General features: G+C 38.3%; 2 protein-coding genes across 3 annotated transcripts; both read left to right on the plus strand.

Moving 5' to 3' along the window:
* Positions 1-8,290: 8,290 nt before the first annotated feature.
* On the plus strand, positions 8,291-11,768 carry LOC107823611 (F-box/kelch-repeat protein At3g23880). The gene is made up of 2 exons (XM_016650301.2): positions 8,291-9,681; positions 11,434-11,768. The coding sequence occupies exon 1, from the start codon at positions 8,424-8,426 to the stop codon at positions 9,633-9,635; it is 1,212 nt and encodes a 403-aa protein (XP_016505787.1). The 5' UTR covers positions 8,291-8,423; the 3' UTR covers positions 9,636-9,681; positions 11,434-11,768.
* A 6,101-nt stretch (positions 11,769-17,869) lies between these two features.
* On the plus strand, positions 17,870-20,551 carry LOC107823612 (F-box/kelch-repeat protein At3g06240). 2 transcript variants are annotated; one of them, XR_001656687.2, is made up of 3 exons: positions 17,870-19,245; positions 19,480-19,628; positions 20,182-20,551. XR_001656687.2 is itself a non-coding variant. In XM_016650302.2 (2 exons), exon 1 carries the CDS (start codon positions 18,075-18,077, stop codon positions 19,200-19,202), a length of 1,128 nt encoding a protein of 375 aa, XP_016505788.1. In that variant the 5' UTR covers positions 17,872-18,074; the 3' UTR covers positions 19,203-19,245; positions 20,182-20,551. The 2 variants fall into 2 exon arrangements, 1 of the variants encoding a protein (XP_016505788.1); XM_016650302.2 differs by lacking the exon at positions 19,480-19,628 and having other exon boundaries at positions 17,872-19,245.
* The last annotated feature ends 951 nt before the right edge of the window (positions 20,552-21,502 follow it).

Raw genomic sequence — 21,502 nt, forward strand, 5'->3', positions numbered from 1 at the left:
GGGTGCCACACACACTCACTGACAGGTTTGACGCCATATGCAAAACACCAGATTATGCACACATTAAGTCTGTCCTATGCCCTACCAGGAAGGATGCAGAATGGAAGCATGGGAGTATGGAGTACCACTCTATAGCAAAGGAATTCATGAGTGCGTTAGCACGTGTGGCTCTAAATTTCATTTGTAACCGACTGCTGCCATGCCAACATAAAACTGATGTCCCTCGTTACCGCGCACTCGTATTATATGCTTTATTAGAGGGTATACCACTCAACTTCGGAGCCATCATGCATGATCAAATGCAGCGAACCAGGATGAATTACAAGTGGAGGCTGTTCTTTGCTAATACCCTAACGGCTTTTTTAACAGAGAGGGGAGTACTATGGGACAAGGAGAATGACGACATTGAGGCTAAAGCTCCAGGACCATATGATGTCACTCATGTTCTAGAGCCGAACAAGGGAAGGTCTTCTAAGCTCACCATCCAACAATTATTTGAGCATATGCAAGCAGATATGCAAGAGAACAGGGCTGAGCTGATAGCGACTCGTGTCGAGTTGAGTGCCACCAGGGATGAGTTGAGACAGACTCGTGCGGATCTAAGCCGAGTTCAGACCGAGCAGGCCACGATGATGAAGGAGATATCATTACTCCTCAGAGCTCTGGTTCAATGTGCAGGTACAGACATCTCCCCAGCTGATTGCATCATCCACTGCCGGACCATCCACTCCTGTTCCTCCCATAGTCACCGAGGCTCCACTCAACAGGCCTATTGAGGTCGCTGTAACACCTGATACAGAATCCGCACCAGTTGTTGATGATAGGAATGCTATGGATGCAGATGCTCCTCCACAGACTGCGGATGAGCCCTCCACCTTGACTTGAGGGAGTTCTTCTCACCCTACTTTACCTTGTTTGTGTGCGTTGGGGACAACGCACAGTCCTAAGTGTGGGGTGGGGGTGATTTATGTTTGATGTATGGATGAATGTACTAATATATTCACTGGATTAATGGCATAAAATAGCAGTAAATTCATCTATATGGAGTAACTATCAGTTTATCTATCAGTTTATCATTATGAAAAAAAAAATAAAAAATAAAAAATATATAAAAAAAAAAAGTATCTTTGTAGATAGTAATAATCCCCTGTGGTTTTTCTTTGTGCCTCGGTTCTTTTTCATGGGATGTAGTTTGAACCGGGTAATTTTGTTTTCTTTTTAGAGTAGAGTAGGAATGTAGGGAATAAAAGGAGGAAGAATGATGAACCTAGGTGACCTTGACTTGGTTGATACTGGCATATTTAAGCTTTTACATATGTAATATCTTCCCTTCTCACTCTGAAATTATTGATGATGCCTTGTTAAAACGGATAGCATGTTTTGTTGCAACATATTTCTCATTTTCTTGACTTGTGTTCACTTTGCGCTTAATGCTTAATATCTCGTTGCTCCGTTAATACTTGCATTGTTTGAGAGTCGGAATGTGACCATCCTTAGCGAGTCATGTGCCATGTGTGGTGAGGTTTTTGTGTAGTCCATGTAGTGTACTTGTGTCTAGAACTTGCCCGGTATGTGAGTTGAAGCAAAATTTTAGGTGATGCTCGGTTTGAAAAATGATTTTAGGCTTTCTTTGATCTTTTTGAGCTTATTGCTTATCACAAATAAAATCTATCCCTAGTTAAACCTTTTGAGCCTGTAGACCTTTTATTTGGTACCCACATTACAAGCCTATACCCTTTTTATTCTTAATTGACATTGTTTTGATCCTTTTACCTCTTAAAGCACTTTAATTGTAGATGAGCGCTAAAAGAAGTAAGAAGGGACTAAGTGTGGGGTGACTTTTGAGTGGAACCAATGAAAGAAAAAAGGGTGCACTTATTTTGTAAAATAATACGCCACTAGAAAAAAAAAAGAAAAAAAAAAGAAAGAAAAATATAGAGGAATAAATTGTTGTCTTATTCTTGCTAGTGGGTATGAATTAAAGTAGTGCTTAAAGAAAAAGGGACTGTTTTGGGGGTGATATTGTTTGTGAAATTGAAGTGGGGTTGAAGAAAAAAATGCTTAAAGTAATTTTGTGATGTATTAAAGTGCTTAGGAGGGTGAGTCACTATTCCTTAAATATATCCTACCCGTCCCTTAGCCCACATTACAACCATGAAAAAGTCATAATTGATTTTAGATCGAGCGAGCTTACATTAGTAGAGATTTACATTAAGGGCAAGCCTATGGTACCAATTACATGCATGTGACTTCTTTTGTGAGAGTGAGCGATTTTCTTTGTGAGCATGAGATTCGAATGTGTGGATTGATTTTACTCTCTCTGCTTTTGTTGTGAGGGCACATGGTTTCACGAGGGATAGGTAACGTTATTAGACTTCTCTATGATGTTGGTTGTTCAAGCCATGAGTGCATTGTGACATTGAGTCGGTTTTTGAGGTTAGGATTGTTGTGAGCATGTTGTCTTTGTTCGAATGTGTTTAAAGAAGGGCATAAGAAAAGGGAAGGGTATGTGATGCATAGCCTAGAGCCTAATTGTTGCAAATAACCATGGTCATAGATGTAGTGTGCTTTGAATGATAAGAGCTTAATTTTATTTTGTTTACTATAGTGATGGTTTGTTCGAGGACGAACAAAGGTTTAAGTGTGGGGTAGTGATATTTGGCATATTTCGATATGTGTTGATATTACTTTACCCATGTTTTAACCACTTCTTGATGTTATTTAATCTTTAAAACGCCCAACATGGTGTAATTATTGGTTTGATGACTAATTAAGTTATGTGTGACGATTTAAGGTGTTCGGAGTGCAAAATATGAAAAAAAGGTGGTTTAGCTAGAGGAAGAAGGGTTGGATGCGTCGCATCCAACCTAGGAAAACATCATCCTGCATGCAACCTTAGCAGTGAAGTTGGGCCATCGCGTCCGCCATCGCGTGCGAAACTGGGAAGTAGAAGTGAAGCTGGATGCGTCGCGTCTTCCATCGCATGCAAGCTGAGAAATAGAGGACAAGGTGGATGCGTCGCATCCACCTTCGCAGGCAAAAAATTGAAATAGAGGACAAGCTGGATGCGTCGCATCCACCTTAGCATCAATCCCTGAAGCCGATTTGGACTAGGAATAGGAGAGCTTTGGCCCACGACTTTTGTACGCAATATATAAGCCAAAAACGCCTCCTTTAGGTTATCTAACATATTGGGAAGAGGGAAAAAGCCAGGAAAAAGCTGTGAAGGCCGGAATTCATCAAGTTCCATCTTTCTCCCACCAAACTTAGTAATTTTTATGTTTTTTTATATGATTTGTTGTTTGGCTACCATGTCTATGTGGAGCTAAACTTCACGTTCTAGGGTTGTGGTTCTTTCATGACTATTGTTATTCGGATATTGATTTTGACTTCTTGATTTATCATATTAGTTTATTTATTCAATCTTGCACTTAATTATTTAATTGATTGATCACCAATTGAATATTATCTACGAATCTAGAATTGAACTCGAAAGTGGGAATTCTATATTGCATATAGGATTGAGTAGGGCAAGTTCTTGAACTCGGGCATCGGGGAACGGATTCGTAGTTAGGATAGACATATACCTAATTGCCTTGCTTGGTTGATTTACAGGAATTATAAATGCGTTCTTGTTGATTCTAACTCCATAGACATATAGGCGTTAGGTTAGCTTGAATAGGCGAGTAAGAACTCGACAGATTCTTATGAGCATTAACCCTGTCAACCAATAAGCTAGATAAATTAGTCGGTCAATTCAATTGAAGAATACAATAGGATTGTTAGATAGCCCATAACCCTAGATCGTTTTCATTACATTGAGATCCTTAAAATCTGCTCTTTCTCTGTTCAAAGTCTATTATTTATATTTTTCTTATTTAATTAGTTAGAATAAAATATTTTTAGATTTAATTCTTATTTAGATAATTAAGATAGGCTAATTTAGTTAATAGTTAATCATAAGTCCTCGTGGGTTCGACATCCGACTTTTAGTCACTTTATTACTTGACGACCGCGTATACTTGCGTGAGTGTGTTTGGTCGCAACAGCTATACTTACAGATTCTTTCGTAAAAGCACATGCTGGAGCCATAAAGGCCGAAACCAAAAAGTCGGACTTTTTCAAGATAAGAAAAAAAGATAACGAGATGTTAAGAGAATTCGTATCTCGTTTCCAAATGGAACGAATGGACTTACCACCAGTCACAGACGATTGGGCTGTTCAAGCTTCCACTCAAGGTCTGAACGAACGAAGCTCGATAGCTTCACGACGGTTAAAACAGAACCTGATCGAGTACCCAGCTATTACCTGGGCCGATGTTCACAATCGGTATCAGTCAAAGATTAGAGTCGAAGATGACCAGTTGAGTTCTGGGTCCGTTATTAAAAGGGACATCAACGGAAAACAAAGGCTGATCAAGGACCGATATCTGTCGTATAGTGGAGATTATAGGGGTAACAAACCAAGATGTAACCTCGTACAAAGCAATAAAAAAAGTGATCAAGACCAAGGATCTCGGGGGTTGCCCATGTAGTTTGCCCGAGCCCTGGCACAAAACATAAACGCATGTATAATGACTTATAAGGAGAAATTTCTTCTTTACCGATATTTTATATCCCAGAAGGATTCCTCTATTTCGTGATATATTATGCAAACAAGCCTAAGGGTTACCTTAATTCGATTTCGAGCAAACACTCACTCGACTACAAAGCCCAAGGGCTACCTTATTTCGAGTTCGAGCAAGTCCTCACTCGACCGCTAAGCCTAAGGGCTATTCTTATTTCGAGTTCGAGCAAATCCTCCCTCGACTATAAAGCCTAAGTGCTACCCTAACTCGAGTTCGAACAACCATTCTCACTTGGGGACTATCTATCGAGCCTAAGGGCTACCTTAAATCGAGTTCGAGCAAACACTCACTCGACTACAAAACCCAAGGGCTACTTTATTTTGCGTTCGAGCAAGTCCTCACTCGACCATTAAGCCTAAGGGCTATTCTCATTTCGAGTTCGAGCAAATCCTCACTCTACTATACAGCCCAAGGGTTATCCTAACTCGAGTTCGAGCAACCATTCTCACTCGGGGACTATCTATAGAGCCCAAGGGCTGCCATTAATTCGAGTTCGAGCAAATACTCACTCTATTGAAAAGCCTAAGGGCTACCTTAATGCGAGTTCGAGCAAATACTCACTCGACTACAAAGCCCAAGGGCTACTTTATTTCAAGTTCGAGCAAGTCCTCACTCGACTACTAAGCCTAAAGGCTATTCTTATTTCGAGTTCGAGCAAATCCTCACTTGACTATAAAGCCCAAGGACTATCCTAACTCGAGTTCGAGCAACCATTCTCACTCGGGGACTATCCATCGAGCCCAAAGGCTGCCATTAATTCGAGTTCGAGAAAACACTCATTCGACTGAAAAGCCTAAAGGCTACCTTAATTCGAGTTCGAGCAAACACTCACTCGACTACAAAGCCTAAGGGCTACGTTATTTCGAGTTCGAGCAAGTCCTCACTATACCACAAAGCCTAAGGGCTATTCTTATTTCGAGTTCGAGCAAATTATCACTCGACTATAAAGCCTAAGGGCTACCCTAACTCGAGTTTGAGCAACCATTCTCACTCAGGGACTATTTATCAAGCCCAAGGGCTGCCATTAATTCGAGCTCGAGAAAACACTCACTCGACTGAAAAGCCTAAGGGCTACCTTAATTCGAGTTCGTGCAAATACTCACTCGACTACAAAGCCCAAGGGCTACCTTATTTTGAGTTCGAGCAAGTCCTCACTCGACTGAAAAGCCTAAGGGCTACCTTAATTCGAGTTCGAGCAAACACTCACTCGACTACAAAGCCCAAGGTCTACCTTTTTCGTGTTCGAGCAAGTCCTCACTCGACCATTAAGCCTAAGGGCTATTCTTATTTCGAGTTCGAGCAAATCCTCAATCGACTATAAAGCCTAAAGGCTACCCTAACTCGAGTTCGAGCAACCATTCTCACTCGGGGACTATCTATCGAGACCAAGGGCTGCCATTAATTCGAGTTCGAGCAAACACTCACTCGATTGAAAAGCCTAAGGGCTACCTTAATTTGAGTTCGAGCAAACATTCACTCGGCTATTCTTATTTCGAGTTCGAGCAAATCCTCGCTCGACTATAAAACCTAAGGGCTACCCTAACTCGGGTTCGAGCAACCATTCTCACTCGGGGACTATCTATCGAGCCCAAGGGCTGCCATTAATTCGAGTTCGAAAAAACACTCACTCGACTACAAAACGCAAGGGCTACCTCATTTCGAGTTCGAGCAAACACTCACTCGACTGAAAAGCCTAAAGACTACCTTAGCTCAAATTCGAGCAAATCATTTCACTTGAACTTTATTTGTCGAGTCTAAAAGCTATCTCAGTTCGAGTTCGAACATTCGCTCGGAGACTACCTACAAAGAAAGGTCGAGTTCGAACATTCGCTCGGACCTTCAATTAATTATCCCGTGCTAAGACACTTTTTGGCCTTTGGAAAAATTAAGAAAGAGTTTTATATATACCAGAAATCATTTACAAAGGCACCATTGCCCGCCCAAGTTCTTTTTTTTACAAAAGACCAAAACGGTCTTAAAAGAAAGAAGAAGAATGCTAAAAGGACTTAGTCCTCTCCAGGAGCAGCATCTTCACCCTCGAGGCCTCCTTCGCTCTCAGAACCGCTCATACTCCCGATATCATCATCATCGGGAAAGGCCAACACTTTGGCTTCGGCCTCAAGCTCTTTTGCATTCTCGATCTCGACTGAAAGATCGAAGCCACGAGCGTGAATATCCTCTAGAGCATATGTATCTCGATACCGCCTCGCATCGACCAGCAACCGAAGAGGGTTTATCAACTTTAAAATCAGAATCAATAACACATCCTTGGGAATGAGTTCTTCAAGGCGTGGTTCCACCTCCAGTTTCTCACCGGCCGGCCGAGATGGGGAAGCAACCTCTTTTTGAGGAACGGTTTTAGATATCTTGGCCATCTAAATTTTCAAAGAGCAAAGAAGATGGAAAATTGAAATATTTTGGTGGTTGGTGAAGAACAAGCAAAGAAATTTTCAGAACTTGAAAATAGGTAATTTTGCAGAAGACGAAGAATTGTAAAAGTTTAGAATGAGAAGAGTTGAAAGTAAAAGTTTGAGACGATGAAAGAAGGAGACTATTTATAGGTGGCACAATGACGGTTCAAAACTGGCAGTGGCCAACATCGACTGACATACATTTAATGCCTTGGTAACTGAACCGACGTGACATTTATTAGGTACGTCATGGTCGAGCTTGATGCGAACGTTAGTGTATATCTAGTCATATCGTTGGAAAGTCATATCGTTTCTCGCTATATTATTTCCGAGAAATGAGGGGACTATATGTATACGGTCAAATCCAAGTTTGCCCTCCGTGTAAATTGGTCAAGATTGGAACATGATAAACTGAGGGTCGTCATTGTAATATCGGGATAAGAAGCAAAGTCAGGTTATCGAGCTCAAGGTTCAGGGACCCATTGACTCGAGCTCGAATCAATATCGAGATGTGATATGAAGTAGTGTTATCAAGCTCAAGAGCCAGAGACAGATCAATACCGAGCCCGGTCAGTATCAAGCTCGAATCAATATCGAGCTCGAGATCCAGAGATCGACCAATACCAGGACCGACCAAGATCGAGCTTAGAGACAAAGAGTCGTTGCAGCCGCACTTAGGGAGAGAATCTCGGCGGGAATTAAGGAAAAACTAATTAATTAATCTATCATGGGATCTCCACTATGTATTTTTTATTATATCCAAAGTAGTATTTTTCTACTATATTAAGAATAGGTATCATTTTTGTAAAGAAATGATTGAACATCTAGAGAAGCAAACATTGATACACTCACATTTCAAAGATTATTACACTGATATATAGCAAGGATTATCCTTTTTGAGATTTGACATTGATTCATCTTGCTTGTTTATAAATCATTCTCTTTCCAATTTGGTTTATATTTTATTCCTTTTTTACATTCAATATTCGATATATATTTTTACTTATTTTTTTGATTTTGTACCGAGTTATACCACATATTCTTAAAATTATATATAAATTCAACTCTATCCGTTTTTGAGGTAAACGCAATATTATTCTGCTTTTCCAAAAACTGAAATCGTAACACTGTCTACGTTTTGTTTTTCTTCCACCGTCTATTTATGTTTTCGAAAACAAAGCCAATCGCCATCAACCGCTACAAAACAAACGAAACGACAATTATTTTATTGAAAGTTTGGGAAAGTTCATCACTTTAATCAGAATTAGGGCCAAAAGGATAGTCTGCAGGATAAATCAAACAGTCCACAGCAGATTAGTGCAATTTGGGAAATAACGCGTAAGACTACTGAGATTTCCAAGAAACTCAAATTGGTGCAAACCCACATGGAATCCGAGGAAGATGAAACCCCCTATCTACACTCAAAGCGGAGCAGACCCACAAACCATATTGCTCAATTTCCATCAACTTCAATGCAAGATTCAAGCTTCAAAATCCCTATTCTCCCAGCTGAACTCATCACTGAAATCCTCTTAAGGCTTCCAGTGAAAACCCTCTTGAAATTCAGGTGTGTTTCAAAATCTTGGCTTTCTTTAATCTCTAGCACCGAATTTGTCAAGACCCATCTTAGTATATCTGCTAATAACAAGGACTATACCCATCATAGGGTTATGTTGAGTTTTGTTCAACCTGAATACAATCTTAAGGACTGTTCCCTTAGTTCTTTACTTTATGGTTCTGTTACTGACGCGTTGGACATGGATTATCCCATGAAACACCCTCATCAATCTGTTTGGATTGTGGGTTCTATCAATGGGACGATTTGTCTTGCCATTGAGGAAAATGCCTTGTTTCTATGGAATCCATCTATTAGGAAGTTTAAGAAATTGCCCGACTCTAGACCTACATTAAAGTGTGGTTATTATTTCATGTATGGTTTTGGATATGATGAGCTTCATGATGATTATAAGGTAGTGGGTATTTTCTGTACTTTCGGTTCTGGCGGTTCCTATGATGTTGAGGTCAAAATATATGGTCTAAAGAGTGATTCTTGGAGAAATGTTGATGATTATCAGGGTGGGGTATTACTGAATGATTCGGGTAAGTTTGTGAACGGAAAGCTTCATTGGGCTACTACTGCTGGTCTTGGCGTGTATAATGGCTGGGAAATCATTTCTATTGATTTGACTGATGAGAAATGGGGAAAGGTGGAGCAGCCCTGCTATGGAGAAGGAAGAATTGATTTTGTATTGGGGGTTTTGGGAGATGATCTTTGCGTGCTTTGTAATTATCAGAGAACTTGGGCAGATGTGTGGGTTATGAAGGAGTATGGCGTTAAAGAGTCTTGGACAAAAATGTATTCCATCAGATGTCCTAACGATCCTGGGAAGTATATGTTTTCTCCACCCCTTTGCATGTCAAATAAAGGTGAAATTTTGCTTGTGTTTGGATCAATTTTCATGAAATACAATCCTGATGATGACTCGATCAGCTATCCAGAGGTGACTAACTTTGATGCATGTCTTGAGGCGGAAATCTACATTGAAAGCCTAGTTTGCCCCCTTCTACAAAATGAACCAAGGACACAAGAACAATGAAGGCTGCAGAAGGTCAGATGAATGACAATCCTGTAACTTACAACATGTAAGAGCTCTCTTTTATGCAGTTTTTATAAATACTGTTTTGCTCTGTTTCTTTGTCAAATATAGAACAAGACGTCGCATACGGGACATCTTGATATCTTTTCATTTTTGCATAATTCCATGATACAACAATTAGTTGCAAGACCAATTATTCGGTTGTAGTTTTTAGTGTCTAACACTACGTAAATGGCATTGGATATTTCCTTTTCTCTTGTTGAGAAGTTTCGTAAGGTTTTTTTTTCCACAAAGTCAGCAGAAAGAGCACCAGAGACACGGAAATCATGCCAGGGGAATGTGCGTAACCCTTGACAGGGTTATTGTTTGATCTAGGGCCCACATTTACTAGTCTTCTTCGGTGAAACTTACAACAACAACAACATACCCAGTATTATGCCACATCGTGGGGTCTGGGGAGGGTAGTATGTACGCAGACCTTATCCCTACTTTTGTGAAGGTTCTTCAGTGAAACTTAACATGGAAAAAGAGGAAATATGGGAATATGGAATAAGAGTTAAAGTAAAACATCCAGTTCTGGTGTTTCTCCTTGCTGCCTATAGCTTACTGTTAATTTTCTTTGGGACTATCTTCTCATTCTGTTACATATTTGGTCAATCAATGGCTGAGTCTTCTTTCAGTTTTGTAATAACGTCGATTTGAACAAAAGTGAAGTGGAAGGAGAAAGCAGTTGAGGAGACTGATTTAGCTGTTATGATCACTAGAGTAGATTGGAGGTTCCAGTGAATAGGGGAATCTACAGAAAAAAATTGGAATTTAGAGCTTTTATTAAAGATGGTCCTGTCTTCTAAGTTACTAAAGTGCAAATTCTTTTCATCTTTGTTATTTTAAACAGGAAGTTTCCCAGCTATAAAGAACTCTTTTGTCTTGTTTGTAAATAGAGCAGCAAATGTATTGTAGTTTAACCTCTTTCAGCATTCTTAGGTGCTATGGCTATGTTTCATCAAGTGAGAGATGAATAGCTTTGTTTAATACCATCTCATAAAGAACTCTATTTCATTATGAAGTAACTTTTTATTGGGACTTTGTGAAATCTATACAAACTCAATGTAGTGAAGCATATACAAACAATGAAATATAGCTAATCCTTGTTGGAAACCAACTTCAAGAATTTGACACTTATGGATTTACTTATTGTTGTGGCTCTATTTGTCGAGTTTCATCCTTTGCGAGACACTAAATTGAGGAAAGAGGGGAGAAATTTAATGGAACAATATGAGGGGAAAAGGTTAAAAAGCCAACGGGTTTGCAGGTGAAAACTCTTGTGAGTCAATATAGTGGAGCTAGGGAGGGCCATGCCTTCTGTGAAGAGCTGATCAAATAACCCATTTTTTGGGCAGGCCAATATGTTGCACGTGGATCAGCATGAGTATCTCTTGTGACTCTTTCTTAATTTTATTCTCTTTTGGAATGTATTAGACTACAATACTACATATATCATTTGTGCACCATCTTCATGCAGTCTAGAGTCTAGACTTCAGATTACTACCTGTGTTTGTTCATCTTCACTGCTTAGAACGTGAACCGAAGCACCTCTGAGATATCTCAAATGTGGGGAAATGGAGCTTGTCTTTTTTGCTTAAACAAGGCCAGGAGCTTATGTTTGGTACTTGTTAAATGTAGACTATGTTGAGACTAGTTCTTCATGTGTTGCTTTCTAGTTCTACACTGCTCGTACTTGTCATATGAGTTGTCAATGAGGTTCTTTATTAACTGTTTTTTATTATTGAACTTTCAGGAAGTGAAAAGCTGCGTTAAGAACAACTAATTCAGCACGTGCCGACTGCATGGAGCGCAATGAGGAAGCATGGGTTTTCCCTGTTTTACTGTTCATTGTGATGTACTAATGTTATTACCATGTGCATATAGTTGGTAGCTTGAAATTGCATATCTCGTCGTTGATAGCTTGAAGTCAAGTTCCCCACAACAAAATGTGGAACAAGTTTCTCCTTCCCTTAAATGTCTGTTGTATGTAGACTGATCTGAATTAGATGTTGTTCTACCATCTGTTACTTATGATGATATTAGTTATAATGTTATCTTTGTCAACGAAAAGGAAAAAGAAGCCAAAAAGAGTTGTCCAATGATACATATTGAAACAGGCAAGCTCATGAAGTGATACATTTGTTGGTAATTTTCTGATATTGGTTGAGAAAACTGTGTCAACCAGCATTATCCCGTTTAAGGCTCGAGACACTAATTTAGAGCTATACAATGTTCATCATATGTTTCCTTTCCATGGTTTATACACTATTATTTCCTTTTCAACAAATGAGGTGACTATGCTTCTCCTGAATCGAAGGTCTATCGGAAACAGCCTTTCTACCTTCACATTGATTAATGGTCATCTATTTTTTACAGTAACAACATAGTTAGAAATCAATATTATCTGATTACCTAATATGAGGAATAAGAATAAGACATGTTTAAGATTTGATAATAGTGCTATTCAAGTCTAGAATAGGATCCAACAAGTTGAAAGCTTAATTTCATAACTTGATAGATTTAGTTTCATTAGTGGATCTAGCCTTTTGGCTCATTTACACTTACAATATGTGTACACAATTTTAAAATGTACCGCATTGATTTGTTTATGAACAAGACTATTGTGCAAGTATGTCTGCTACTCCTTGCAGACGAATTTTGTTGTCGGCTTCCTCGAGATAGATTTTGTTTTATAACAGGAGCCTCATTGGGCCTTTCTAGAGTTTGGCCTGCTTTTGGGCATTTGCAATTGTACCATATATTTGTGCCACCTTTTAACCTGTACTCTATTATTAAAAATTATTGATTTGGTAGCCAGCTGACAAAAAATCCGTAATAATATGACAATTACACCCCTGACAAAAGATATAAAACCTGCATCACGCATTAATCGCGTGAGATCTCCTCCTCTCCTCTCACCTTGAAGCTAAAACTTCATGCTAATGTAGCATGAAGTTGTTTCATGTTGAAGCTAAAACTTCATGCTAATGCATGCTGAAATTATTTATCCTGCAGTCTACAGTTTTGTCATGAGTTTTATCCGAAACTTCAGTCTAAACATGCTTAAGTTATTTAGTTCATTTGCTAAAACTTCAGACTAAACATGCTTAAGTTTTTTAGTTCATTTGCTAAAACTTCAGACTAAACATGCTTAAGTTATTTAGTTCATTTGCTAAAATTTCAGACTAAACATGCTTAAGTTATTTAGTTCATTTGCTAAAATTTCAGACTAAACATGATTAAATTTTTGTCTTGCAGTATGTAATTTTCTAATAAGTTTTTGCTAATGCATGCTAAAGTTATTTAGTTCATTTGCTAAAACTTCAGACTAAACATGCTAAAGTTATTAAGTTCATTTGCTAAAACTTCAGACTAGATACACTTAAGTTTTTTAGTTCATTTGCTAAAACTTTAGACTAAACATGCTTAAGTTTTTTAGTTCATTTGCTAAAACTTCAGACTAAACATGTTTAAATTTTTGTTTTGCAATATGTAATTTTTTAATGAATTTTTGCTAATGCATGCTGAAGTTATTTAGTTCATTTGCTAAAAATTCAGACTAAACATGCTTAAATTTTTTAGTTCATTTGCTAAAATTTCAAACTAAAGCCCCGTTTTCCCCATTTCTACTTCGTTTTGTGTTATTCAGCTATATTATGTTATATCGGGTTAGTTGGTTCGGGTCCGGAAGGAACTCAGAGTGAAATGAGACACTTAGTCTCACAATGAAAAATTTTAAGTTAGAAAAGTAGACCGGATATGGACCTATATGTAATCGACCTCGGATTTGAATTTTGATGATTCCAATAGCTCCGTATGGTGATTTTGGGGTTAGAAGCGTGTCCAAAATATTATTTGGAAGTCCGTAAAGGAATTAGGCTTGAAATGCCGAAAGTTTAATTTTTTGAGAAATTTGACCGGGGGGTTGACTTTTTGATATCGGGGTCGGAATCCGATTCTGAAAATTGAAATACCTCTGTTATGTCATTTATGACTTGTGTGCAAAATTTGAGGTCAATCGGACGTGATTTGATAGGTTCCGGAGTCGTTTGTAGAAATTAGAAATTTCAAAGTTCATTAGGCTTGAATTGGGGTGTAATTCATGGTTTTAGCGTTGTTTGAGGTGATTTGAGCGTTCGACTAAATCCGTATGATATTTTAGGACTTGTTGGTATATTTGGTTGAAGTCCCGAGGGGCTCGGGTGAGTTTCGGATCGTTAATACACTGGATTTTTGGACTTGGAACTCTGCTGGAATTTTTCTGATGCACCATCTGGTTTCCTTCATCGCGTTCGCGAGTGGAGCCTCGCGTTCATGAAGAGGAACTGAGAGGCCGGCAATATTTGCTCTTTGCGTTCGCAAAGAGAAGCACGTGTTCGCGAAGGGTGGACTAGGTGTGCATCGTGAACGCGAGAGGTGTTACGCGTTCGCGAAGAAGAGAGAAAGCAGCCGAAGACCCCAGGCAATTGGTCTATGCGTTCGCGTAGGGGGTGTCGCGTTCGCGTAGTGAGCATCACGTTCGTGATGGTTTGAACACGTTCGCGTAGAAGGCATTGAGGTAGAGCCTTTTTGTGCTTTGCGAACGCGAGGGTGATGTCGCGTTCGCGAAGGAGGAATTTGGACGGGAGCTATTTTGTGCTTCGCGAACGTGAGGCACTAACCGCGTTCGCAAAGAAGAAAAGCCTGGGCAGTGAGTTTAAGTTCTGATTTTCAGTTTTTGACGATTTGGAGCTCGGATTTGAGGCGATTTTGGGTGATTTTCAGAGAAAACAACGGGGTAAGTGTTCTTAACTCAATATTGGTTAAATTACCCGAATCCATGATTGTTTTTACTATTTAATTGGTGAATTGAGTTGGGAAAATTTGAAAACCCTCTTGGTTTAAATTGAAGATTTGATGGTCGAGTTGGGGTCGGATTTTAGTAAAATTAGTATGGTTAGACTCGTGGTTGAATGAGTTTCCGGATTTTATAACTTTTGTCGAGTTCCGAGACGTGGGTCCCACAGGCGATTTTTGAGCTAATTTTCGGATTTTTATGAAAAATCATTAGTGGAATTTATTCCAATGAATTTTATTGACTGAAACGACTTATTTATGACCAGATTCGAGGCATTTGGAGACCAATTCACGAGGAAAGGATATTGCAGAATAAGAATTTCGCGGCTTGAAGTAAGTAACGATTGTAAATCTAGTCCTGAGGGTATGAAACCCGAATTTCGTATCACTCTACTATTTTGAAGTGACGCACATGCTAGGTGACGGGCGTGTGGGCATGCACTATTGGGGATTGTGACTTGGTCCGTCCCATAGCAACTGTAAAGTTGCATATTTTATGGAAATTATATGATACTTATATGTTTTAGAAAGAATTTCTGTAAATTGGGTTGAATGCCATGTTTGGGCCTTGTGCCAGTGCTGTTTGGACCCTTAGGGGCTTTTTCTTACTATCCTCTCATTATTTTCGATTGAAAATCTATACTCAGTCATGTTTATACTTGTTTACCGCATAACTCAATTTTGTGACTTTATTTTGATGCATATAAATGTTTTGGGCCGAATGCTCTGTTTTACTGAAATGCCCGAGTGGCTTGAGAGGTTTATGACTGAGTGAGGCCGAGGGCCTGATTTGTGAATATATTTATAGGATCGGGTTGCACGCTGCAACATGTTTGATATCGGCCGAAGGCCTGATTGTGAGGATGAGTGTGGATCGGGGCAACCCGCCTGCAACATACTTTATTATTATAACACGTGAGTTGTCCGTGCAGATTATTAGCGCTTGGGCTGAAGGAGCCCCTCCGGATTCTGTACAACACCCCCAGTGAGCGCATGTACCTACTGAGTACGAGTGCCGAGTGCTGAGTGACTGAGAGGCATGAGTGATTGTGAGGTATGTCCGAGTGGCAAGAGTGATTGTGAGGTATGCCCGAGTGGCACGAGTGACTGTGAGGTTTGCCCGAGGGGCTGTATATGAGTGATGTTTTGCCCGAGGGGCTGTTTATGATTTTATCATTTTTGCTCACCTTTGCATTGGGCCTTTGTTTGAAAAACTATTTGACAAATATCTTTAAATGATTTTTACTGGAACCGGGTTTAAACGAGATGATTTGATTCAAACATTGATTTTTAGAGCATGTTGTACTTTACTTAGATTTCATGATATGAACGTTATATGCTTTATTGCTCGTCACTACTGCTTAGTCTTTATTTATTATTGTTACTTACTGAGTTAGCGTACTTACGTTACTCCCTGCACCTTGTATGTAGATTCAGGTATAGCTGGATACGGTAGTGGTTATTGAGTGTTCTGGTTGTAGATTTTCTTGGAGATAGCAAGGTAGTTGTTTGGCGATCGCAGCCCCTGCTCTTCTCCTTCTTATCTTCCTCTAGTTGTATTTAGCTATTTTTCATGCTGATTTAGCCTTGATATTGTTAGACAGATTATAGTAGATGCTCATGACTAGTGACACCCCGATGTAGGACTTTTTCTTCCGCACTTTTATTTTGATTTGAACTCCTTTACGAAGGTTTTTTATAGTAAATAATATTGAAATTATCTTTAAAAGGAAAATATCGGTTTGTTTTGAAAATGAGTCGGCTTACCTAGTTCCACGATAGGCGCCATCATGACAGGGGTTAGTTTTGGGTCATGACAAGTCTACAATTTTGTCATGAGTTTTATCCGAAACTTCAGTTTAAACATGCTTAAGTTTTTGTCTTGCAGTATGTAATTTTCTAATTAGTTTTTTCTAATGCATGCTGAAATTTTTTAGTTCATTTGCTAAATTTCATATCAAAACATGCTGAAGTTTTGCCCTGCAGTTTAAAGTTTTGTCAATAGTCTTCTATTAAAGAAGGGGAAAATCGTCTTTTTAAAACGCCTTTAACAAAAAAAATGGGTACAGATACAAATATAAAAACAAAATGGGTATAAGTTAAAAAGGGGCGACCAAATAGCCCATGCAATTTTTATCCTGCTTTTGCATTAATTCAATTTTTGATGTGATATATTGAGGAGTTCATTTTACACACTACACTATTCTTATAATGTTTGATCTGCCTCTACATAATGCTTTTCTCTCATAGAATTTTAACATTTTTTTTTCAAGTGAAATTAATGGCCAACCACAATTTTAACCTTTAAATACTTTTTTTTTTAATTTTATCTTCATTAAAAGAATAATTAATTGAACTCTACCAGTCTAGTCTTTCCAATGGTCTTAATATGTTAAATTATCATTGTAAGCATGTAATGCAAAATGCAGTCGCGTACCTATCAATGATCATGTCATCACCAATAACACTTACAACAACAACAACAACCCACTATAATCTCACTAGTGAGGTTTGGGGAGGGTAGTGTGTACGCAGACCTTACCCCTACCCTGGGGTAAAGAGGCTGTTTCCAAATGACCCTCGGCATCCTTCCCTCCAAGAACTCCCCACCTTGTTCTTGGGATGACTCGAACTCACAACCTCTTGGTTGGAAGTGGAGGGTGCTTACCATCAGAGTAACCCACCTTATCAGAAATCTATGAGCGTACTGATTTTCGTAATCAGAGGCTGAACTTCAAGTACTAGTCTTTTCTGAATTTTAAAATAATAATTTAAAGTACTAGTGACTGAATTCTAAATTTAATATTTATATATATTTAATTAATTTTTTAATATAGATTGTTTTAACAAAAACTATTCTGTTCAGTCAAGCCCGAAGCTCGACTTCTGCGTTCGCCATGTTCATAAGTCCTAAATGATAGCCATGTATAAAGGAAAAGTTCTTATGTTTGTCAAATCAAATATAGGCAGATCAGGAGAAGGCTGGAATTTAGGAAAATGACAATGCAAGTAAAAGTAAGGCAAATGAGAGAGGAAATTGTACCTTACGTGTAAGGTTCGCAAGAGACTCATTATTGAATCTAATGCGTTCACATCATAACCATATATTTGTTTCCTACACTTATTAATCTGTCCATACATTGTGCTGCCTCTTCTTCCACTCGTTGCAATATGATACCTTGTTCATTTATACTTGTTTACTGTATTAAAAATATATTTTTATTTTTAGTTATTTACTATACTAAATGAAGAAAAAAATATTTTTTTATTTTATCATTATCATTAAATTATAAAATATATATTTTATTTATTATTTTTTAAGAAACGTGAAAAATTTAAATTGAATAATTAAAAATGAATAGAGGGAATAATTGCAATAAGCATAATTAATGTGACCCACCTATTTCAGGAAAAGATATAAATTGTAATAATGAGACAATACTTTCATATGATATCTTTATATTTCTGCAATTCTCTTAGGCCAAAAAAAAAAAACATTTCGCAAACTCAACATAAAGTTTTTCAAGAACAGCTTGATGCTATTGATTCTTAGTAGCAATGGAAACATCTGAAGGAACAAACCTTTTTCCCCAAGAATTATCAACCCTCCCACAAGAACTCATCATTGAAATTCTGGTCAGATTACCTGTCAAACTCCTCTTGAAATTCAGGTGTGTTTCAAAATCATGGCTTTCTTTACTCTCAAATACTGAATTCCGCAAAACCCATGTCAATTTTTCCATAAAGAATCCCAAAATGGCTGATTATACAATTGTTGGTGTAGCCTCAGTCTCTGGTTTAGGTAAAATCTGCCATGTTTACACCATACAGTGTGAAAATTCATTTATTACTGTGGCTAAACATGGTTGTCCTCCTAAATCTTTGCCTCTCTCGGCTTGGCTTTTGGGTTCTTGCAATGGTTTAGTTTGTTTAACTAGTGACTCATTTACGCTAATGCTATTGAATCCATGTACTGGAAATTTTAATGTATTTCCTGATACAATGTCTCAGTATAAAGTTGGTGCTGGTGGTTGTTATGTTAGATATGGATTTGGTTATGATGCATCTATTGAAGATTATAAGGTTGTCAAGATCTTTAGTTTTCCTCAGAGTGAGGGCAGACATGAGAACATAGTTAAGGTTTATAGCTTAAAGGCTAATTCTTGGTCGACTATTCAGGGTTTTAATAGTGGTCGTATAAATGGAATGGTGGGTGTGTTTTCAAATGGGGCTCTTCATTGGGATGTTTGTCATCCTCATATTTCGTGTGCTTCTTCGGCGATTATTACTTTGGATTTGGCTGCAGAGAAATATGGAAAAATAGCACTGCCTAGTTATGAAGATGGAGGTATTCATTGGACATTAGGCGTTTCAAGAGGGCGTTTAGTTGCCTGTTGCAACTATGAAACAAATAAGGCAGATATTTGGGTGATAAAGGAGTATGGTGTCGAGAAATCCTGGACTAAGTTGGTTGCCATCTCGTTGCCTGTTGATCGTAGAGTTGATATCACTCCATTGTATATGGCAGAGAACGGTGATGAAGTTCTGCTGAAGCTTGGCACAGAGCTAATACTGTACAATTCAAGGAACGCATCATTCAAGCGACTTGCCGATTATGTGTCGGGTGATTTCCTTCAAGTTCAAGTGGCCACCTACTTAGAGAGCCTTACTTCACCTCATATTTAGTGATGTGATGACAGGTTACGCCTTGAAGGCAAAAAAAGAGAGGGTAAAAGATCTTTCTGATTGCCTGGTATCCCTGTTCTCAAATTTATTGATAACTTTGTGCCGTCATATTTTTTCGCATTTTCCTTGTCTAGTAAGCAATGTCGGAGGAAAATTACACTGCATAGATAGGTTAAATTTTTATTCTATATGTATATTCTATATATGTTGACTCCCCTTTATTTCTTTGTATGTTTACTTATTTATATTTTGACTTCATTCCGTCACTGCTTGTAAGGTGCTTGGCCTGCAACATTGAACCGAGAAATGCTACAATTATCATGCTCAATTGGAGTTCTATATTTCTACACAATTCATATCATGGGCCATGTTGTTACAAAATCCTTGAATCCACTAAAGATCAATGCCAAATAGGAAAGATTTGGGGTAATAAACAGCTGCCTGAATGCATATTAAATATGTACTGATCATCTTCTCGTGAGCTTCATGAAAGTTCCTAGTGTAATTTGGTTTGTTTTGATAGGTTGTTGAACAACTAGGCTAGCAAGTTCCCTTTGGGGACATCCAATAAAAGAATTTGTGAATATACAAAAGAGTAAAGTAGCTTGTTACAATAAGGACACTTCTTTGCTCAAGTAGTTTTGAGGTTGATTCCTCGAGATCTACGTGCCGCAAGTTTTTCCAGTGTAAGTTTTGGCATGTTCTTCTCTCCAGGAACTGGGGTTATGCATCTCTCTGGTGCTCGTTAAATGCTCTCCCTCAAGAATTACACACACAAAAACAGATATGTGCGCGTGTGTGTTTGTTTGTGTGTGAGAGTGTTGTTTGTGGGGGGGGGGGGGGTATGCAATGGTAGAACAGGTGAACTTTGAAAACATGAAGAACTAAAAGGAACAACAAACAAAGAAACTACTGGCAGCTGATTTTTTTGTTTATTTCACAAATAGATGCAGCTGTTAAGTGTTGTTGATCTCTTCAGGATGGAGCTCATGGGCAAAAAGGCGCACACTTCAGTGACTTGTTGCCTGCATTAAAAGACCAACTAAATGAGGCGAAACACCCAACTCGTATTGCTTGTAGCTTCAGAGCCAGAGCCGATGCCTCAACTGAACTTTTAAGAACACAACCACAAAGTCATAAGATACCAGCACGAATCACGGCTTCCCTTTTTGTACAATGCCCTTTTGATCATCGGATATAAGTGGATGAGGTAAATATTGCTTAGTATTCTTTCATATTTTCCCTTCTTGTTTCGGCATGAAACTCCTTTTCTGCATGTTACTGAAGAAGGGGAAATATGAAATTAACATTTTTCAATAATTTCAAAAAAGCAATTCATCAATTACAAATCTGCAGTGTTGCTAAAACTTTGTTTCAACGGTCTTTACTGGAAATTTTGATTCAGTTTATATTGTCATTGTACTCTATAGGGTTATTCGATTCAGTTCCTAGTTAATAGCATGAACTGTGAAATTGAACAGTGAATAGACCATTTAAAGTTGAAAAAGATTAATATACGGAAAACTACATAGTAATTATTTTGTGTATTAATATACATAAAATATACATATTTTATACATAATCAATGTATATTTTTTCTATATTTGGCTCGGATGTAATTATTTTTGGCCGAATGTGTGACTTGTCCAATAATATCCTCCATATCTGCACCCAAAGGGGTGACCTAGTGGTCAATGAAATGGGTTAGAACCATGAGGTCTCAGGTTCAAATCCCAGCGGAGGCAAATACTAGGTGATTTCTTCTCATCTATCCAAGCCTTGGTGGATAGAGTTACCTGGTACATGTTGCTGGTGGGAGGTGGCAGGTATCCCGTGGAATTAGTCGAGGTGCGCGCAAGCTGGCCCAATCTTGAGACAATCAGTTATTTTTTGACTTACCAAAACCAATGAAATGATATATAGAGAAAACTTAACCATGGTGGAAGGGTGCTTCAGATGACACAACAGAATTGTGAGAAAATCAGAACAAAGGATCTTATGATTCACTGCATATCTACTGCAACTTCGGTTGGATGTACTAAATAATACCTGTATTAAGTTTTGTGTGAGATAAAATGTTAAATAAAAATATACTGATTAACTGAAAGGAAATGCCCATTAAACTAAATATTTCTTGCATAACAATCTTACATTATTAATCACGGCATAATAATTCCTTATTATTAGTTACCATATTAATATTCTTTTTATAATTCTTATTTGCCATATGAATAATCTCCTGCATTATAATCCCTGCCGCACAACTTTATGCGCTAAGCAAACCGCCCTAGGGATGCATA

This window comes from Nicotiana tabacum, chromosome 14 (genome assembly GCF_000715075.1).
Source record: "Nicotiana tabacum cultivar K326 chromosome 14, ASM71507v2, whole genome shotgun sequence".
Taxonomy (NCBI): Eukaryota; Viridiplantae; Streptophyta; class Magnoliopsida; order Solanales; family Solanaceae; genus Nicotiana; species Nicotiana tabacum.